This window comes from Chaetodon trifascialis, chromosome 2, assembly GCF_039877785.1.
Source record: "Chaetodon trifascialis isolate fChaTrf1 chromosome 2, fChaTrf1.hap1, whole genome shotgun sequence".
NCBI lineage: Eukaryota > Metazoa > Chordata > Actinopteri > Chaetodontiformes > Chaetodontidae > Chaetodon > Chaetodon trifascialis.
The window spans coordinates 11,038,625-11,060,719 of NC_092057.1; the positions used below are offsets into that span (position 1 = coordinate 11,038,625).

At 40.8% G+C, this 22,095-nt stretch overlaps 1 protein-coding gene across 1 annotated transcript; it reads left to right on the forward strand.

Moving 5' to 3' along the window:
- Positions 1–3,813: 3,813 nt before the first annotated feature.
- LOC139343249 (homeobox protein OTX1 B-like) lies at positions 3,814–10,959 on the forward strand. Its single transcript, XM_070980766.1, has 4 exons — positions 3,814–4,080; positions 6,430–6,623; positions 7,420–7,571; positions 9,462–10,959. The coding sequence occupies exons 2-4, from the start codon at positions 6,527–6,529 to the stop codon at positions 10,254–10,256; spliced, it is 1,044 nt and encodes a 347-aa protein (XP_070836867.1). The 5' UTR covers positions 3,814–4,080; positions 6,430–6,526; the 3' UTR covers positions 10,257–10,959.
- The last annotated feature ends 11,136 nt before the right edge of the window (positions 10,960–22,095 follow it).

Here is a 22,095-nt window from a genome sequence, read left to right on the forward strand (position 1 = left end):
ACTAGATGTTATAATGAGAGCCTGAAGGCAGGTTCACGTTTGTTTCTAAATTGCTCTAAATGTGGGGGAAAAAAAGAAAAGGGCATTTTCACCAAAAGCGGTTTACATTTAGAGTTTTCAACCCAGTTTGAGATTTATTCAATTTGTAAAAAAAAAGTTGTTACATTTTTACATTTCTCTGTTACATTTCTCTCTGTTACATTTCTCTCTGCATCCACACCTCATACATACACACACACACACACACACACACACACACACACACACACACACACACACACACACACACACACACACACACACACACACAGGTCTACGTTTAAAAAATGGTGGTGACCTCAGTCAAAGCGGGATTAGAGGAACACCGTGAGCCTTGTGACTGATTGACATTGAGCTTTATTAAATCTTTATTCAAAATGTGTAAACAGAGAAACGGGCAAACCAGAAGCCCCCTGCCCTGTTTACAGATAAATCATCAGAACATATGAACTTCTTCCTCTCTCACGTCTTGTTTTTCATTGAGTTCCAGCATAATGTTACTTCACCCCTGAAGGTTTTTAATCACTGACACTATTCGCTGCCTCCAGTGAAGCTCCGCTTTGGTACAAGCGTCTGTGTGAGCAGTTTGTGTGGAGGTTATTTTTTCTCTCTGTGCAACAGCCAGGTGAGCTGCTCTTATCTGCTCCGTCAGCCTCCGTCAGCTCCACTGAGCCAAGTTCATCATTACCGAGATGTCGAACGCAGAAGGAATGTGGCAGCGGGGTCAAGTGACTGTACTGAGCAGACTTCACCCTCAGCCGTCATCCCCGCAGGTCGACAGCTGACCCAAATCATTTCAAGTCCTGATAATTCGCTTTCCCTAAAGATGAACAACATCTGCTGTTTGTATTAGCCGTTCTATATGAATGAAATGTGCTGCTCACACTGTTCACGACTGATGCTCCTTCGTGGAAAAACCTTAAAGTCCTCAGTACGTGATGCCTTCTGATTTCCATTTTTCAGCCAAAAGCAAAAGGCAGAAGTTTTATTTTGTACAAAATGGATAAAGTCAAACTTTGGTGAGTTCAGGCAAACAGAGGACTCAACTCTCTACTGGTTATAGTTTGGATTTTATTTTGAATTTGCATCAAAATGCCCTCCCATCTCACTGTTAATGTTTTTAAACTCAACACCCCGACGGGAACTTTTCTGATTTAGGGGAATAAAATCAGTCACTGGATCTTTTTGGTTTAAGTTTTAATGTCATTCATAGATTTGTATCAAATTTCCACAATTTTACTATCATTTATCAAAAAACACAGCATTTAACAAATGACACAGATGATCATAAAGTTGACTTCAGCTGCTTCTGAGTCATTTTTGCTCTAGCCTGAATTTTGATAGCAGCGTGCAGAACAGTTGGTGTGATAGAGGTGTTACATAATCACACTCAGGTTTATTTCCATGTCTACGTCACCGTCCTGTCACCTCTAATGTCACGCAGACGATCACATTGGATCAGTTTGCCTCCGAGCATCACTGACATATCTGAATTCAAATCAGAAACTATTGTTTATTTCTACTTTTTAGATACCTTAGAAGTTGCTGAGAGAGTTGGGCCTTTGAAAACACACTCACACCAGTTTTTCTGTTTTGCTTTGTTTTTAGAAATTTCCATAAATCACATTTATAAATCACATTTATGTAATTAAGTGGGTTAGATCTTAAGCTTTAGTCCCTTCCATCAGCATAACAAAGGCTCATTGCATGCACAGTGAATATTCGCCCAGCTAATCTGTGAATATATGAATTCAGCTCAACAAGCTGTCATTTATTTTTTTAATACCTTTTTAAGGCCTGGCTGCAAATCTAGCAGTTGATCAAATTATCATCTTCGAGAACTCGCCTAAAAGATCTAAACTCATGAAGACAAAAAACTATTTAACATAACACCCTCCAGGAAGAAATTGTTTCAGTAGTTTCAGCCTGAAATTACACCTTCTCATACACACACACACACACACACACACACACACTCAGACAAATAATTTCAACAAGTCAAGTTTTAGTTTTCCTTACCTGAGAGTCCCAGCAGAGGAAAAACCTTTTCCTGATGGATCCACATCAGTCATATTAGCCAGCAGAGGTGCATTCTGGTTCTCCTGGTCCATGTGTTTTTGTCTGTCCCCTCTTCACCTGCCTGCTAGGCTGCACTTTTCCTTCAGCCTGCAGCCAAACTCATGGTTGTCAGCTGATTTAAAGGGCTTTTCCGCCCCGCTCTGTGTCTGCATGGCAGGTTTTGTGTGTTTTTTGTAAAGTGGAAAGTCTGCAGCAGCCTGGCTGGAGCCTCCTGCATGCTTTCTGACAACCTGGGATTTTATGCATCATGCTTTTAATAAGCGCCGACAATACAGACGAGAAGCCTCTCCAAACTTAACCCCCACCACCTCCACACACACACACACACATACACACACACACCTCTTTAGGCTGCCTGATCCCTGGATTTACAGGCTTAGTATTAAGAAAATACTCCTGCAATTTGGGATTAGACCCCAAAAACCCTCACAACAACAATGACTCCATCCATTTGATATCTTGATACTTGTGATCAATCACTGGCTTTGTTGCTGTCGGCCATAGACAATTTCTGAGCGCTCACACAGAGGAAATGAGACAACAAAGATTTCCAACATATTCATTTCCCCTGAACGCAACCTGCCGATTTTTTCCTTTTGATTTTGCAGATATTTTCCTGCCTCAGAAGGCCACGAGGTTCAATTTCTCAGCAGGTACTTCCTGCATAGGATTTAAATTAGTGACTGGAATTTAGTGAACAATTACTTCACTTAAAGTTCTTCATGTTTATGTAGTTTGGCCTAATTGTATGCTGCATTAATATCATGTTTGTGTTTGTTCAGTGATATATAATAAAATAAGATATATGAATTGAGAATGTGGTTCAGCTGTCTTTCTATTCACAGACATTTAGACAACAGATAGACTCCTGTTTTCTTTCCCTTGTGTTCTGTTAAGTACAGTCTGTTGATTTCATCCAGGTCATTTAAATCCAGTAATTCATGACAGCAGCAGCTCTGTTTTAATCAGCAGCTGCTCCTGTTTGAACCTGCATTGCAGCTTTTTTTGCTGCCAGGTTTCTTTTCAACAATATTTCTTTATTTTTTCTAAACTCAGTCAGCTGGTTGAGGTTGTCAGGGCCCCTCCTGAATTATTCCAGGAGTTTTTATGAAAGGATATGCGCAGTAGAATAATATTTAGAGTGCAAACAAACAGTTATCTGCAGATATACAGCATGTTGAAAAGTTAGTCTGTTGCAACGGAAAACACATTTAGAGCAGGCCTCTCTGGGCCTGACCACTGGTTACAAGGCCAAACAAGTTAACAGTCCATTGGTTTGCCGTTAGCTATATTTATGATAACTGCTTTTAAGCAATTTATCTTTTTATTGAGTTGAAAAAAACTTTACCTTTTGCTTTTGTCCTTCTGTGCTCATAAAAATTAAAATAACACTGTTAATACACACACTGCACACTGAGGCCACTTTTAAACGTTAGCGTTTCGTTTTAAATTAGCTCCTGAATCAGACGTTTCTTGCTGTAATGGCAGCCGGATGATTCCCCTTCAACTTTCTGACACGAGCGTTCCAATCGCGTCACGTGGTGCGCGCTCCATCTGAAAGGGGCGGGTGTTTAAGTGCCAAGATCGCGCAGTGATTGGCCGTCCGCTTCGCTCATAACGCCGCAAAGCGCTGTGATTGGCTGTAAGGACCCAGACCCGCGTGCTTCCTTGACTCATAGAGGCTCCGGCCTCGGAGACGAGCATCAATCTCCATCCGTCAACACCGGCAGGAGAGAGAAGCGGCGCCGAAGAGTCAAAACACGACTATTTTTTGGTTTTTCTGCGTTGAAATGTTAATTTTCTAATTCCGAGACAGGTGTAGCACGCAAAGCTGCTGAACCTGCTTTACTCTTTGCCAGAAAACAATACATTTTCCTCCATGTGGATATTTCTCGAACTCTGGATCTCACTGGTTTGACTTAAACAGGATTTTCTTTTTTTAAAAAAAGGAGCCTGAAGACGGTGAGACTCCAGACTGGTTTTAATTTATTTTCATTATTGTCTTTTTCCCGTTTATTTATCATGATTAGCTGTGGCTGTAGCACCAGCTGCTTTTGTCTCTACTAACATTACCGCAGTCATATTTCGGGCTACAGTTTGTAATGACATCCTTTCTGATCATCATTCGAAATGTTTTAGAAGCTCCCAAAATCAGGCTTTTGTCTGAAACGCAAAAACTAAAATATTGCAGGTAGATTTTATAATTAAACCTTATCAAACGATTTGTTTTGTCTTAGAAAAAAAATACAAGGAGCAATCTGAATAACGGATCGCAGCCTTTGAGACCTTATTTTCCAAATTTAAATGTTGTTTAATTAGGTGACTTCATCTGCGTTCAGGTGCGTTTCCTCCTGCGCGCAGTTCAGCCCGCGGTTGTGCGCTGATAAGAGCCGCTCTGCTAATTGCCGCCCTGTAGATCTAATCTACATTGTAATGCAGTTCATTTGCACACAGTTTTGACGCATTTACATTGCGTGATTCGGCTCCTTCCTGCGGTTATGGAAATAAGTTGAGCTTTATGTGGACTGTTAACGCCTCAGTTAAGATTCACTAGGAGGCCCGCGGCTCCTTTCACAGCAGAGAAAGCTGCTATTAGTCCTAAATTTGAGCATTTACCTGCTAAATGACCCCAGTGGATTATGGAAATTCTTATCTAAATACATTGTCTTAGACTAATACTAACAGTTAACAATTAAGGCAGTTTATTAAAGATGCAGCAAACGTGAGACGTTCAGGTAAAAACGAAATTAAAAAGTTGCGGATATTTTTTAATTCTGAGATAAACGCTGACAAGATTTTTCTCTTTATGTTAAAGTGTTTTTAATAATACTTAACATTTCATTGTCTGTCGTTGCCTTTAACCACATGTATGTACTTTTATTTAATTCTACTGGGACCATTGTTCAGCTTTAAGAACTGATTTAGATTCATGATAAGACACTGCAGGTTTAACATGTTACCACCATGTGAAAACTGAATTATAGTCTTGAGTTCATGCAGTGGACCTATGATCCACTGCCAATAAATAAAAACATATACACTGAATGAAGAACATGGCAAAAGTAGCCTATAACCAAAATAAACTAATTAACATTTTAATTGAAACACATAAACAGCCACACTGAAAAAAAAAGCAAATTTGGGAGAACTTAGAGCCCAGGAGTAAAAATTAAAGTCATGTTAAACTACATTTCATCGCACCATGAATTCAGTTTGAAATTTGAGGCACTTTGCTCTCAGTAAACGTCTGCGTCTCTGTTTGAAGGAGTAGTGAATAAGTAATAGTGGACTCAGACTGTCACACCGTTGTTCCTGCAGAGACACTCGGAGGTGAGAAAAGTCTCAAGTGGCCTGTAATTTCAACGTGTGTCTCCGCAGGTCGATTTAATTGTGAGCTAATGAATTAATTAAAACGTAACGAAGATCTGAGTGATAACAGACTGTTTGAGGCTGGAAACAAACCGACGGATGTTTGAGGGCAACCCGAGGAAAGTCTGACGTCCTGAAGGAGGTGTTGTTTAGCAGAGTTTCTCCCGTGAGATCAGACATTTTTCTCCTTTGATTATTTTATTTTTTATTGCACTGAGACCGACAGCACACTGATGTTATAAACGCCTCCTCACGGGCGAAGTTACGGCCTCTGTCTACTCCAGGTTAATTAAAGTGCTGGGAACTTATTTCTTCCTCGTCCTCAGAGTCAGTCCTTCAAGCTTCCTTTGGGCCTGGATGTCACTTATTGAATGTTGTATAAAAAATGGACGACCGATTTTTTCGTTGGTTCGTGTCTTGTTTGTCATTTTCCCCCTGTTTCCTCCACAAGCCGGGCCTTTTACACGCATTATGTTATGAAATCACACTGATTTTTGAAGTTAAACTTCATTAAAATATAAAATGCAAATGGTTTCATTCACATTTTCTGGTTGCATAACTGTGCCTTTGTGCGTTTCGACAGTCTTTTGATGTTTTTACTGAGTTGAAAAGCATGTGCATGACACATTTTGTAAAAGCTCCTAAATGAACTATGTGGCCGGTAAAACAACAGGCCTCTTTAGTCCGATATATGATCATCTGAATGAATTGGCTGTGGCTTTAGATCTGAGGCTAAATATTTAGTTAAGAGTTTCCAAGTGTCTTGTTTTAAGTGGTAAGAAATTAAAGTTAATCTAAGTTTTACGGGGCAGCATTTGTATTTGTACTAGTTTTAAGGTTTGATAGCGCATCAACGCAGGTAATTGATAATTAAATACTGTGTTTTCAGAACGACGTCTGTATTTTTTCAGCCCAAACATATCGCGCTTCTTTCTCCCGCAGGAGCCGACCTAAACACCGGGGATCTGAGCACCTGAACACCGGGAGATCTGAAGCTTTCCGTCCGTCCAGACTCCGGTCTCCCCTCCGCGCCTCTAGCATGATGTCTTATCTCAAACAGGCCCCGTACGGGATGAACGGACTGGGCCTGAGCGGAGCTGCCATGGACCTGCTGCACCCATCTGTGGGGTACCCCGGTACGCGCCAGCCCCTCTTATGTGGAGCAAAACTACGCCAAAATGCAACTTTACTGTGGTTTTGACAGCAGTATTCATTATTCAGTCGGACACTTTGAGTTTGAGCATTTGGATCAGCGGTATCTGCAGCGGGGATCGATGATATTTCTATGATGTCAAACTTTTATTTTCATGTCTCTGCTCCAGTTCAGATGGCGGAGATTATTTTTCACTTCTCCATTATTGCTCATATTTTCACATATTTTAAAGTTTATTTCTCCCTGCTGAATGAAATTAATTATTCTCGCATTTTAAAGTGATTTAAAAGTTTTATTAGCTGGAAAAAAGGTCGAATTAGACTCAAAGTGCGATGATCCCGGTGAGGAAACTGAGTTTAAACACGTAGTTAAATGAAACTTTGATTCTCAGTCTTTGCCTGTGGTGCATTTAGACTCACAATGAAAGCTTGTTTCTGCTGAGTTTTTATTTCTCCAGCGTTAAGTCTGCCGCTCACTTTGTCTTGATGATAAAACGCTCCTATATCGACGGAATGTTTCCAAAATGTTTCGTAAGATGGAAAAACGTCGAGACACATGGGAATTAACTCAAATTAATAAATTGGATTATATATATAATTTTTTTTTATTTATTTATTTATTTTAAGAAAAATTAATTTACGTAGGACATGACCGAGCGCATGAGCGCACACTTGGATTCAGTCTGTAGATTTTGGAGGGGCGTTAAAGTGCTGTTTAACGGTGTTGGTCAGAGTATTTAATGATGACCTTTGAGCTTCATTTTTTCTATCTTTTTCCAGCTAACCCGCGGAAGCAGCGCCGGGAACGGACCACCTTCACCCGGACTCAGCTTGACATTCTGGAGTCGCTGTTCGCCAAGACGCGCTACCCGGACATCTTCATGAGGGAGGAGGTGGCGCTGAAAATCAACCTGCCGGAGTCAAGAGTTCAGGTCAGACAGTCACTTCGGCTGGCTTAGCTCGGTCTGGGGGACATTAAATGCACCTTTTAAAAATGTCCTTTTTTACACGTTTAAAAATACAGGCCTATATGCAATGTGGAAGAATTGAGTGATTTATCCTCAAAGTTTATTCTGCTGACATTTATCAGTTTACCTTCCACTTGCATTGCCTCTATTTAGGTTAAAAGTGTGAAAGTTTTGCAAAAAAAAAAAAAAAAATTGCAAAAGAAAAATTGGCATAAAAAGAAATTCAGCAACTTGGGGGTCACTTCATTGCGCAGTCAGAGCAGAAGTTTCCATGAAGCTGACAGCTTGATGATCTGCTCCAACGCCGAAGTTAAACTGACTGAAGAAAACAGTCGCCGTGTCCGAGAAGTGTTTTATGCACCTTTTAAAGTTGCTGTTGGACTTTCTGCTCCTCACCTCGGGCCTCTGCACTATTTGCTCCAGTGGAAAAAGAAAAGCTCAGCTGTTATTGATCCAGTAGAGACAAGTCTTTAATCAAAGGGGAGTATTTGGCTGAACTATGGCACAGCTGAGTTTTCTTTAGAAAAGCCTCTGAGAGGTTTTCCATGCCCAGCTTTAGCGGCCCTCTGCTGGAGTTATGGCTGCTGCCTCTCTGCTTTCTGCTGCTGACAGGCCAGTTTTACCACCACAGCATTTACTAACCCACCTCTGACAGGCCCAGTGATCAGCATTATCATTACTGTAGTGGTGGGTGTTGTTATTTTTAAGAGAGCATATTCTTTTTCTAAGCATTGCTATAATAGAGCCACTGTCACTCCTGATCACTTATAAGAATTAGTGTTATCGGAAAATATTTTACAATTATTAAAACTGTTAATTATACTATTCAGCATGGAGCTGCAGCCATAAATCCCAGTTTGCGTACAAGTTTCATACATGTACACGCTAATAAACATGAACAAGTTTATGACAACTTAATTATTATTAAATTATTGACATTGTTCCATTATATATTTACAACATGTACACATGTACATACAACACTCAAAGTCCTGATCTTCTTTCCATCATTGTCACTGATGTTTTCACTGAGCCCCAAAATGGATAAAGATTAGTCCTGTCCTGAAAATGAATAATATTTTTAAAAAACAGACAAGTCAGAAGTTATCTTGCATACACAAATCTTTTTTTGTGTGTCAATTTTGCAGCTATTGGTCAAGGTTTTTGTTGTTGTTCTGCTTACTTTTTTTTTGAAAGTGTCACATTTTTTCATTCAAACAGACTCATTTGAAACTACCTAAATGAGCAGTTTCGTCTGAGATTAAGCTGTATTTTGTCTCATTATAATAATTTTGTAGTTGGACAAATATTTCGTTATGTAATTCTTGTTATGTAACTATGACTGACTTCATGAAGGAAAACTTCCTACAGTACTTTTTTAGGCCACAATACAACTAGTGTCTAAAGGGTCCGTTGACCAAAATCACAAAACATATTTTCTCTTTTTTGACTGTGCAGATAGTTTTGACTTCAATTTGTCCAGATTTTGAAAAATCTTCTTCTGCTGCCCCCGACTCAGTAGAATCACCTCTTTCCCATATGACACTACTGTCTACAGCAGAAAAAGAAAAGTTGGTATGCGGTTCAGAGTGTATCTTATGCTATCTTATTACATGTATTGTATTGAGGTGCAGTCAGAACTCTTAAAACCACGACAAATCAAACCAAAATTATCCGCAGGCTAAATGAACTCTTCGTCCAGGGCAGAGAGTCTCTTATAACCTGCAGTTCCTTATGAGCAGCCAGCAGTGAAGGTCAAAGGTCAAAGCCACAGCACCTCAGTGGCATCATGTTAGAGGGAAGTGTGAAGACATCGTTCTAATGGTGACCTTTTGACCTCTCCTCCTTCCTCAGGTCTGGTTTAAGAACAGACGAGCCAAGTGTCGGCAGCAGCAGCAGAGCAGCAGCAGCGCCAAGGTGAAGCCAATGAAGAAGAAATCATCCCCGACAAGAGAGAGCACGGGGTCAGAGAGCAGCGGCCAGTTCACCCCGCCGGCGGTGTCCACTTCCTCCTCCTCCACGTCCTCCTCTACATCCTCTTCTTCCTCCTCCTCCGTCTCCTCCGGCCTCGGTGGTCCTGGTCTGATCAGCACCTCTACCTCCATCACTGCCCCGGTGTCATCCATCTGGAGCCCGGCGCCCATCTCCCCAGCCCCGGCTCCGGCTACGCTGCCTGACCCCGCCGCACCCACCAGTGCCTCCTGCATGCAGCGCTCCGTGTCATCCTCCACTACCGGGGGAACACCCTCCTACCCGGTATCTTACAGCCAAACGGCAGCAGCGTACAGCCAGGGTTACCCGGCCTCGGCATCAGGTTCCTACTTCAGCGGCGTGGAGTGCGGCTCGTACCTGGCACCCATGCACTCCCACCACCACCCGCACCATCCACACCAGCTCAGCCCCATGACTGGCAGCTCCATGTCAGGACACCCACACCACCATATCGGTCAGACATCAGGGCACCACCATCATCACCACCACCCATCACACCACCACCAGGCGTACAGCGCGCCCGGCCTCACCTTCAACTCAACAGATTGTCTGGATTACAAAGAGCAGACAGCGGCTTCAGCCTGGAAACTCAACTTCAACGCCTCCGACTGTTTGGACTACAAAGACCAGGCTTCATGGCGTTTCCAAGTGCTGTGACTTCCTGTTTCTGCCCTTCTCCGCTTATAAAGAAGTATTCTTTTTGTTGTTGGTGGTTTATTTTTGAAGATCCTTTAAACTAATAGTAGAGACATTTAAAAGAGTTTATTTGTGAACGAGCTGAAAGCGATGCATCTGAAACCTGAGCTGCAGGTTCAGGTCTGTCGCTATCAGCCGATCGTCTCGTCCAGGATTATTTTTCTACTCAAGAACTCGAGAGAAACTGACCCAGTTACAGCTTTTGAAGGCCTTTAATTGTCAAATTTCAGTGGAACCTGCAAGATTGTGCAGTCTGGGATCGTCTCAGTGATGAATTAACTCCAACTTGATCTGGATTATGCTTCAAAGAAAAAAATCAACTGACAGAAATAACATGAAAAAAATCACAAATTGGACTCTTGAGTGAACTTTTTCTAAAAAACGTTTTCAAAAACATGATGCTGCTATGATTTTCAGGTTGCTGATGTTCATTTCTATCTGATTTCCAACTTGAATCTTGCTCAGAAACTCGTCGTCCAGACTGTGGGTGTTGTATTTTGGAGATTGAATTGCAGCACTTGTTTATAAGGTGAACGATTTTGCTATTTGTTCTTTGCAGAGGAAAGAATATAAAAATGTGAATTAGACACGCAATGTCAGTATTCCATTGAAATTTGAAAAATGTACATTCGTGTCTTTATAATAAAGTCTTGTTAAAACACGAGCAGTCCAAAGAAAAGTTTATTTCTGCAACGATCGAGTTTCATAACGGTTGTTTCATCAACAGTGCGGTTTCCAACATGAAATAATCACTAGAGTGTTTAAGTCAGTTACAGAGTAAAGAGTGCCACAATAACAACCCTTTGATCAGTACTAATATTATCAGTAGCTCTGTAAGTTTGTGGTTTGGCCATGATACGAGGCAGCAGTATGTGATTACTTATCCTTTGGTTGCTAAATAAATTGTTGCTTTAACCATTATTTTTCCAGGGAAGTTTCACTGAGAGCTCTCTTTGTCATTCACGCACAGTTACACACATTCACACCTGGACGCGTCCTAGTAAAAACACAGTCTGATCTGTTGGCCTTTGAGCAGCTCCACTGTAGCGGCTAAGGGATTAAATGCTTGCACACTGAAATTCTGCAGAAAAATCAGTTTGTCTCAATCTGTTGCCACAATCTATTTCCCCACAGAGACAAAGTAAATCTGTGTTTCATTTTGAAGTTTCATTCTGCTGGATTTTGACACACTCTCGCAAAGAGACATCAGTAGCCTAATGATGTGTGGAGGAACGGGAGCCAGAGAGTCCAAAATGGAAGAAGCTATCGTAGCTTATTAGCTGTGTGTCACATTTTATTTAACCTCCTCTGTTTAAGCAGAACCTGCTCCAGAGCAGAGACATGGTTTATGAGTTACACGACAAGAGTCAAGAATGAATAACATACATTTTATGAATAAACTATGTGGGCTTGCTGTGACCAAGCTTGCTCACTGAGAGTTAGCGAAGTGAAAGTTGGTAGACTTGCTAGCTTGGGGAGTTTTTTGTTTGTTTTTTGCTCTTGCTTATTATTGAATGAAATGGTGAACAGGGAAGTAAACGAACCCCTTCAAAGAACACAGAGCAAGATACGAAGAGATTTTGTGATTGATTGTCTCGTGCTAGCATGTTACCAGCTTGTGTTAGCTCACCAGCTAGCTCACCGACTAGCGCTATGAGTGTCACAACATCACTAAGCTTCAGAAACCACATACGTGGACACTTTCTTGTGTGCCTGAGCCTTTTAATGAGGGAGGGAAGCTTTCTTAAACATTTAGTCTAACACTGCCACCAATGCAGTAAAAGTCTGTGTTATCAACACTGAAAAACAGGTGGTTTAAACAGTTAAAAAAAGTTAGCAATTATTTCATCAACAGAATATTTAAAAGTCTATATCTATCTAAAAATCTGAGAATCTAAATATCACGTAAAAATACCAACATCTTCCAAAACTAATATAATACCAAAAAATTGGTGGTTATTGACATAAATTGCTTCGTGGATGCCTTGGTTGAAAAATAAAGTTACAACAATGATTGACTGAGACTTTTCTATCTGAAAATGACTGTGGTTGATCAGTGTTTGTTGGACATGAACGGTCTCTTTATATTGTCCTTTAAGTTGCTTGCTATGAGAGCTTTTTGTTTTATATATATAAATATCAATCAGGTTAGATTTTGTCTGTCATAAGGCAGTCTCAGCTTTCCCCTCCTGTATTTGATTAGTTTGAGGCGCAAAAACAACTCGCTTCAGGTGAGTTTAATATTATTCTTTAATGGTATTATATTCTCGTTAAAATAACCGCTTCAACATATGACAAATGCCATATGTTAGTTGGGACAGACCCAAGAAGTTACAACAGTGGTTTTTTGGGCAAATGCCAGAAAAACAACCTATTTCTATGTAAAGACCACAAATGGCCTTTTCCACACTGCCTGCACTGAAATTCTGTCACTCAAATGAAATGTGTTCACATCAGTAATGTCTGCAAATAAACAGACCTATAGTTTCAATCATGGTTGCATGTGATGTTGCCTTGAAAATATGAATGAAAATCACTGCTTGGGATTTTAACTCACAAACAAACACACACAAAAAAAACATAGTCGTAGAAAATAAGCTGCAACTCGCAGAACATGAAGGCAGAATAAATGTTATCTCTGGCACCCGGAGGAATATCCAAACAGCATGTCAATAATCACACCCCTCCTCCTGCTGAGGTGGACTCACAGCCAGGCAGGTTAGCAAACATGTACACTGGCATCCCCGCTGTTTGTTTGGCTGTGTCGACAGTAATGTACAACTCATTTGATCCAAGGAAAAAAGGGACGAATCACGATTTTAATTAACAGCCGTCCCGCTTCCTTGCAACGTCCCTCCAGCAGCTGGACAAACAGTTTTCAGTAAACATGGCGACCAGGACGTGTGTTTGTCCGTTCTGCGTCCTGCTGGGCTTCACCAGCATGGACCGCTGCCTCATGCAAACACGAGCCGGGATTTACCACATTAGGGTGAACTAATCTTTAGGCCATGTTCAGGCAATCTATGCTGCTTATTCTAGAGAAAGACGCCCCTGTCTGAACAGCTGTTTTGGATGTCTTATTATTCCGCCTGCCTCTCCCCGGGGGCAAGAACTTTTATTCCTCGTCTTTGTGGTGACAAAGTGATTCGGCTTTTTGGCTTCTCACTTTTCCAGAAGGCCACTGACAAAAACACTTTGTCTTCTCGAGGGATCACCTCACTTTTCCTGACGAGACCGCGCCTCAGAGGACATCAAAGTGTCCTCTGGAGTGCTCCTGAAGAAGCAGCGTTGAGGCCCCTCCTGGCCTCGGGAATAAATGATTCACAGAGGATGTGGCAGCACTGAACAAAGCAGCTTCCTGGACTGCATGTAGACCTGCTGATTGAGCTGAACCATGACAGAGTCTGGGGGTTTGGGTCGACTTTGTTTGTTAGGCTGGAGGTGAAATGGGGCCATTAGTCCCATTAGGACTTTACTGAAAAGAATTTTCTTTAAATTCCTCATTTTGTCTTTAACAACAACAACCAAAAGCAAAACATGTTCTCATGGTTAAAAAAAAAAAAAATCCATCTTCCAACAGGTGGAAATCTGTCTACACGTTGCGTCTTATTGGCTAATCAGTCGCCAATCCTGTAGTCAGCTGGGTTCAGATGATGAGTTCAAAAGAAGAGCTTGAATGTTATTTGTAGTCAGTCAATGCTAAGTGGCTAACGTGACCAACTTACAACGATGTTACTCCTAATATCTGTGTACACACATGGCTCATGAGTTTGTTGCAAGATAAGACTTTATTACAAGTAGGCTACTTTAGCTTTGCTTCGGATAGAGCCACACCAATTTACTGAAAAAGATATAAAAACAACACAAAACATGTAAAATCAAAGATGGTGCCAAATTTCTTCCTTACCACCTAAATGAGGTTCTGCTCAGCAGCAATGCGCTCAGTGCTGCCACCAGTGGCTGGAAGATAAAATTCAAACAAGACTACAGTATTGTATCATGGGATTGAAGCTATCTACGCTGCTCATATTTGTGGGATGGTTCTGGTTTGAGATCCCAAGAAAGAAATCTTGCTGCATTGTCTGTGAGTCGCTGTTCTGGAGCTTTCAGTCATTGCATGAGCTTTGTCAGTTTAAGGACTAAAAGTTGAATTTTGAAGGTCAAGAATGAACATTCAGTCTCAACTTTATTGAGATTGGTGTAGCCTCTCAGAGGACACGACCCAGTAAAAAAAAAAAAAAATTAACTTTGAATTAAAAGGCTCCATCTTTCCTTTAAACTCTTCTAGGACTCCGTTATTAACCAACAAAAAATAAAACATCCTCAGAGCACGTTTTTTATTCAAGAGGACAACCAGCAGTCCACATGAGCGAAAGCAAAATAACACTGCAGTTCTACCAAAACGATTCCCGGTTTGAAATATAATGTTCAACCTTCGTTTCCTCATCTTTCCTCACTATAGTGAGTCAAACACAGCAGTGGTGCATCAGTAGAAGTTCAAAGAAAAAAAAAACAAATGGGCTGGAAAAGTGGGTAAAAAGTCAAATGATGATTTATGATTTTGAACACTTCCAGCATCTCTTTGTGTATAGTTTCATATGGAAATCCCTTTTAGCACGGCGGGTAAATAGATTACGATACAGTGAGGGATTAGGGACTGCCTCGCCGCTGGCCCACTAATCCTGAGCACAGACTGTCAACAGCCCTGACATGTCCGGGACTCCTTCTGCACAAAATGGCTCCTCGGTTGTTTAAGAAGCCAATCTAGAGATGCACACCCCCACCACCACCACCACCACCTCCTCCTCCAACATGAATATTCCTATCAGGGCTGTCAGCGACGGGAAAGACAATGACGTTCGTCTTCAAAGGAGGGAGATTAGATGCTGCACAAGACAAAACGAGACTCTTTGAAGTGATTTCGGTTCACATTCCAGCGACTTCTTTGGCCGTGCGGGAGTAAAAGTTTGTGTCTTTTTGAAACTTCTGTCAAACTTCTTCACTTTCAGTTTACAAAGCATGTGACGTCTGCATGAATGACTTTTTCTGACTCTCAGCTCCTCGTAGGTATGTCCATTTGCTCGTCTGCATCCTCAGTTTCACATGCTAACTCATGACTCTTGGTTTGATTGTTTGAAGTTCACACCAGTACTGATGTTTGCAGTCTGAAGTGGCCAGTAGATGAAGTCTTGAAGTATTTGGTATCCTATTTTTCTGATGTTGAAGTAAAGAACTTGGCTTTCAGTGTTTCAGGGTTGAAATTTTTTTGAAGCAGCAAAATCTTAACTGAAACCGGACTGACTGAAATTCTGCAGTGACGAAACTTTCAGTACAAACACAGAGAACCCGTGAGGATCAGTTTCATCACCTAAATGGGAGCAAGCAATGAAAGTGATGTTTCATTTTGTTTAGTGATGTATGTGAAAGAGTTGTTTTTAATCTTATCTAATTGAATATAGTAACATGTTGTAATATGGACAAAATAAGACTTCTTAAAACAGCAATAAACATTAATGAACAGCGGGTGTCTCTGTGAGACACCTCTAAACAGTGAATAACAATGGTTTTATAGAACTATATTTACTCAAGTACTGTACTTAAAATGTTAGGTATTTGTGCTTTACTTGACTATTTCCGTTTCCAGTACAAATTGGAAGCAAACACAGTACTTTTTACGCCATTACATTTGCTTGACAGCTATAGTTACTGGTTACTTTGCAGTTTTAGATTATTATTACTATAAAACTAATAAATAATGATGTATTACTATGGATTACATTAAATCTGTCACATAGTTAAAATGAGCTCCACCTTCACCAGCTGCGACATCAGTGATGTTTACACATTAATGGATCACTAGTTATAATCCAGTGACATTATATATATCATTCTGAAATGGGTCATTACAAGTTACATTACAAGTATTTTTATTTGATATTTTGATGTCAGTACTAATGTATTAAGGGGTATTTCCACACTGTTTTATACTACTATTATTTTAACAAAGGATTTGAGTTAAAGCTATTAACAATAATAAGGACAATAAGAAAATATTAATGTCTTTGCAATTTGTTGGCACCCCTATAGAGAGTTCATACGTTTTATCTGACAGCTTTATTAATGGTTAAACATGATTTACTAATGTGTTATAGATCAGTCTGGGCCATGTGATACCTTCCAGAAAAGGATGACAGAGGAGCTGCAGCCTCTATCTAAACATTTTACAGCTATGGTGGACATGCAGGCATGTTCATTTTAACATGGTTAATTTTCTCCTTATTTCTTTTAACAATAGCATGGATTCATAAATCTGGTGTTTATTGTATTGTACCTGAGAGCAGATGTTTTTATCATCAGTTATTAAGGGCCAGCAGAGTTACAGCAGCTTGTGCTGATGTTCCTCACAGTGACTCGTGCTGTATATGTAGATGAATTTTCCGTGTTGCACCTCAAGAAGAGTCAGTATTAGGTGTTACTGGGTAGTAGTAATGGCACATGTTTATACAATCAAGACCAGCTAACAAACACAAAAATGAATGCTTTCTTCCTCCTTCAGTTATATATAAATTGGTGGAAAGTAACTAAACAAATTTATTTTAAGTACTGGAGTAATTATTAGCAGTTATATTTTATGCTACTTTATGCTTACTCCACTACATTTTAGAGTAATATGATGCACTTTTTGCTCACTACATTTATGTCACAGCTTTATTTACAAGTTAAGTAAAATGTACTTGAACTTGCTAGAACACTTCTGTACCTTTGAATTGCAATGGAGTATTTTTATTGCTACTCAAATAAAGGATCCGAGAACTTTTTCCACCACTGTGCAGTGCATGGGAATATACTTGTAATTAAAAAAAAATTTTTTGATTGATATGCTCCGTCCATCCTCTGACTTGTGACTCTTCAGTAACGGTTGACATCAGTAGAAAAGCTCCTCCTGTTCATGTAGACATGTATGTAAATGTGTTACTGTGTCTATTAGCATTGATTAATTAACCAGTAATTAATGCTGTGTGTGACCCCTTTACAACGTTGACAACATGTATTGAGCAGATCAGAGGTGGATGACACTGATCAGCTGACATCCCATGTTAACAGAAGATCAATATGACCAAACCGATAAATGAGTCCGTGCCACTCTGCTGCTGTTTCCTGTCTCACTGCTCTTACAATCAGGACAATAATCAGTGTGTTGGTGCCATGTCAACTGCAGCTCGTGCTCTTCTATAACCGTAGTATAAATCAGACCCCGCAGAAGTGGAGTGCATCTTGTTTTCGGGATCCTACGTTTGATGTATTTGCTCTCTGAGTGCCTCTCACTTCTGAGGCCGTGCTGGCTGGAGCAGGGCCTCTCCTTGAAACAAACAGCGATAGGGAATCTCTTTGTCGAGGCCGTGCCTAAGCCTAATCTAATGATTCAGATGACTGGGGGCCGTACTTAGTCGGATAGCCACTGGCTCGCTTCAAACAAGCCGCTACGGGTGGAAGTTTCCCAAGGATTAACACTTAAAGAGGCAGCGGAGGAAGAAAAAAGAAAAAAGAGAGCCAGTGCCTTCCAGGGAATCCCCATTAAGTCGGGTCTTGGAGTGCCAGAGAGGAATGTGTTTCTGCTGAGCTGTGATCCAGGTCTGTTTCAGCACTAATGGAAAAACTGGCCTCGTACGTTTGATCTGTGACTTCTTACCAAACAATAGAAACACGGTGATGTGATTTAATTCGCTCTCTGGTGGAATCTGACTGACTGTAACACAAGCTGATTTTTCTGCTGGGTATTTGACACAAGAGTAAACGACCAGAAAGCGCTGATGGTAGACGTCGTGTCAGCATGTTGCCTTCAAGAAGGAAGAATGAGTCGACGTTAAGACTCATTTTCAGAGCTCGGAATATTTACTTTTTCCAGCCAACATCCCGAATGAACTAGCATTCAGTTAATGGCAAAGATTGAGGTTTGCTCACTTTGGAAAAGCGCCAAACTGGAATTTAAGACAGGAGTGTAAGAATTGAAGTCATGAGCAGCAAAACCTGTTCCCATTGAAAAGGGTGTTAACTTGGTCGAATTTAAGGCAGAGACTTCTCTCCACTCCAGAATCATTTCAAAATCTGCTTCTTGTTTTCAGTATGTACGTGAACTCTGGTCTCCTGCATGGACGTAGGACGAGCTGCATGGATGTGATGTGACTCCTTAAGGTAGCGGGCTGGGAATATGTATCTGAGACTGTCGTCCCAAGTAAAACAACAGAATCTCTCATAAGACAAAGCACTGAAGAAGTAAGGTTGAGTTATAATAGACTTATTACAGAGACTCTGGCCTCAAGCACCACAGCACTAAATATTGTTAATTAATGCATCAACAGCCGTGATTGTATTGAATATATGCAGAAGATCAGATGTCTTATGTCTCAGAAGATGCTGATGAAATACTTAGGGCTGAAGTCTAAAACATCCAAAAAGTGGACCCACAAGTATTTGGTGGGTCAGTAGAGAGGAAGAAGAACGTACTGCTCCATTCAACACGAGGAGAAGACAGAAATAAACCAAATCTCAAAGTTTTTATGTTTGCTATTTAACACCATTAGAAGAGCTCTGTCTCTGTGCACTCGTCACTTTTTCTGTCTCTGACCTCATGTCAGAAATGACATCATTCGAACACATAAAGATTCGGCGATTTGTTTTTCTCTCGGCCACACGTCTTTGTCGTCATCCGATCACTCTTTAGCTGTTTTGCTAATTGAGCTTCACTCAGGGAGGGTTTCCACTGTTTGTTTGTGGTCGACTTTATTTCTCGAGCTGCAGTAACGAGTCGCTGCTTGTGTCTGGGAGCCGGCTGTTTGAGGTGCCCTTCGGTGCTGCTGTCACCGCTCTGACTGACAGGCCTGCGCAACACAAGAAACCCGGGATTAAAGTTAGCCGAGCGTAAACAAACACTGACGCTTTAAGAGCAGCAGGCAGAGGGACTTCTCTGCTGCACAGTGAGATTTTTAGGTCAAAAAACAATTGAAATCATCCTACAAAAAAGAGAAGCGTTAACACAGAAAGGGGTCTCAACAACGGTATTTGGGACTCTGCAGATACCTCCCTTTGTGTGTGGCAACTGCTGGGAAGCCTAATTTAAAGGTCCCAAGAATCACAAGAATCCCTTGTTTCCCATCACTGATTGTTGCCTGTAACTGACAAATATTTAGTTATATAACAACAATACTGTTTCCATGATGAGTCCATTCATTGGCCGCACTAACGTGATATTCCTGCTTTGTAATTGGAAATGTTCGGAAAGTCCAAAATCCTGGAATCTACACTTATTATCTACTTTGTCGTGTTCATTGAATTCCATTGAAAAAAAACCCTTTCATGTGAGGGGGACAGGGCAGCATGTTTGGCAAAATATGCCAGAGGTCGCCTCCAGACATGTTTGTATATAGATATAGATAGAAAACGTATAGAAAATACTTTAGTTTGACTAGTAATTTGTGTCTGATCTAATTATTTTTCATTTCCAAAGTTTAACTGTTGGACACAGGAAAAGTCAGTTCTCAGTGTTTGTGCTGAGGCTTCATGTTTTCACGTCACACTCGTGTTGAAGTTAAACATTTGACCAGGATTGACTTCCACTCTAGCTGTGATGTCACAAATCCTGCCTGTAGGTCACGTCTTGAAAGTGGTTTTTCAGTGAGCTCAGAGAAACTTTCTGCTTTCAGCAAATGAATGTATGCAAATTTTAGAGGTGGCATGATTGTATGTAAAGTTTTAAAAGTGTTTTAACTTTTATCACTTCCCCTGAAGTTGTTTGAGAAAATAACAGAAAGAACTGGAGTTTCAGGTAAGTTTTATGGAGGCCTGAGCTCTCACAAACACATACAGCAAACACATGGCTGGTGACTGTTGTTGTAACTAACAGCTAAACGTACAGTCGGTTTTGTGGCAGTTTGTGGTGAGTAAGCACAGACTGCAGAAACACTTCATGTGACAAATAAAGTGAGGTGGAAAATATTGTACATACCTCCTTATCTAGGAACCACAGGTGTAAAATAGCAATTTGCTAAAAGCAGGTACATCACTCCTTGTTTTAAGTTTCATGTCTTTAGCACATTGTCCCTGTTCAAATAAAGAAACATGAAACATCTGATTTTTCACCATGGTGCAGACAGGTCCAGTGTGCAGTGATCCATTGACTTTACCTCTAGTGCCACCATGAGGTTGGACTTTTCTGTTTATCAATAAAATGTCTTGACAGCTATTGGATTGATTGCAGAACCATGCAATGTGGTTTGGGTTGGTTTTCTTTGCAGCCTCACAGAGCAACCATAGACTGTGTAAAATATGGACGTAGTCTCTGTGGCGTCACCCACAGGTTTCTAAAGAGTCACTGTGGAGCTCAGTGACAGCGGCTCCAACAGTCGCCATCTTGGCACTGCCTGACTCCGCCAAACTCCTGGCCAATCCAAAAATGAGATGTATCATGGGTGGAGTTGAGGTGGGCCGAATGAAGCCTGGTAGCTGAAACATAGCAGCTAGTTGTCACTCAAAGCGGCCATATTTATGCATAACTTCAAGCATCAATATAATTTAAGCAGGCCAGTTATATGAAAATTCAGCTCCGTACAGTTGTCATTAACATGGAAATTAGCTGTAGAGACCAAAAGGTTTTTTGTACCAGGCTATAAACATAATTATTTCTGCTGTAAAGTTGGGAATTTTAATATGGGGGTCTATGGGCATTGACTCTCCTGTAGGGCCAGCCTCAAGTGACAATTCAAGGAACTGCAGTTTTTGACACTATCATGTTAGCTTCGTTTTTTCACTTTTTGGACACTTGATCTTGTGTTCATCTCTAAGCCCTCCATTTTTGAAGTGTGACATTTTCAGCTCAGAGGATTTCTGGGCACTGAAGTCCTTACATTAACCACAGTCGCCTCTTGGGCAACGACTGCTGCAGCTCAATATATCCATGATGATTGTTGGAAAGCATCATCAGCTGGTTGAAAAGACGATTCATTGAGTCGTTGTTGCCTCCAAGCCAAAAAAGAAAAGAAAAACTGCATTAATTGAATGATTTCTGTTTTGTCAGCTGGTTAATAAGACAGGAAACAGATTGTATTTGGCATAGATTTGGTGAAATGAAAACATACAAAGCCAAAACAACAGCTGTTATTCAGTCTGTCTTGGTCAACTTGAATGAAGGAGGGCTGTTAATTGATGGAGAGCAGAAGAAGAGCAGATAGGGATGATTTGGATAACGTGGCTCGCCGGCAGATCTGATAGCGCTCGTCTTATTCACAAATGTAACACGGGATATGCTCTAATCTTATTTATTTAAGAGCTTTAGGGGCTCACAATGAGGGGCTTTAGTCTAAGCAGAGCTGCAGCCTTATCATTAGCGGAGAGGGAAGGCGATTAAGAGCAAATTATAAAACAAAGAATTAAGTTCTGAGAGACAATCTAGATGAGATCTCAGTTAAACTGAATCAATTTGGAAAAGTGCGACGACATCTGGACCTCACAACGGGGGAATGTAAATGCTGAGAGAGAGAGGAAACACATTTTCTCTTTCGTTCTTCCCTCCATCTTCATAACACCGGGTCGCCGTCTTCTTCTCTGTCAGCGCACTCCGACACCACAATGGAGGAATTTGAGAGCAGGTTGAACAGCAGATGAGCGCTATCGCTTTTTATTCCAAAAATGTTCCAGGGTAGGAAGAAATTCAATGCTCCTGACTTTTAACATCTGTAATAACCCGTTTCTGATGATCCGGTAGCCACAAACTGTGTTTCCATGTATTGTTCAATGAATTTTAAAC

Bases quoted from the DNA above. Each gene is read 5' to 3' on its own strand.
- LOC139343249 (XM_070980766.1), top strand. From the start codon at position 6,527: ATGATGTCTTATCTCAAACAGGCCCCGTACGGGATGAACGGACTGGGC. The intron at 6,624-7,419 runs GTACGCGCCAGC...ATCTTTTTCCAG, and splicing joins CCCATCTGTGGGGTACCCCG to CTAACCCGCGGAAGCAGCGC. The intron at 7,572-9,461 runs GTCAGACAGTCA...CTCCTTCCTCAG, and splicing joins TGCCGGAGTCAAGAGTTCAG to GTCTGGTTTAAGAACAGACG.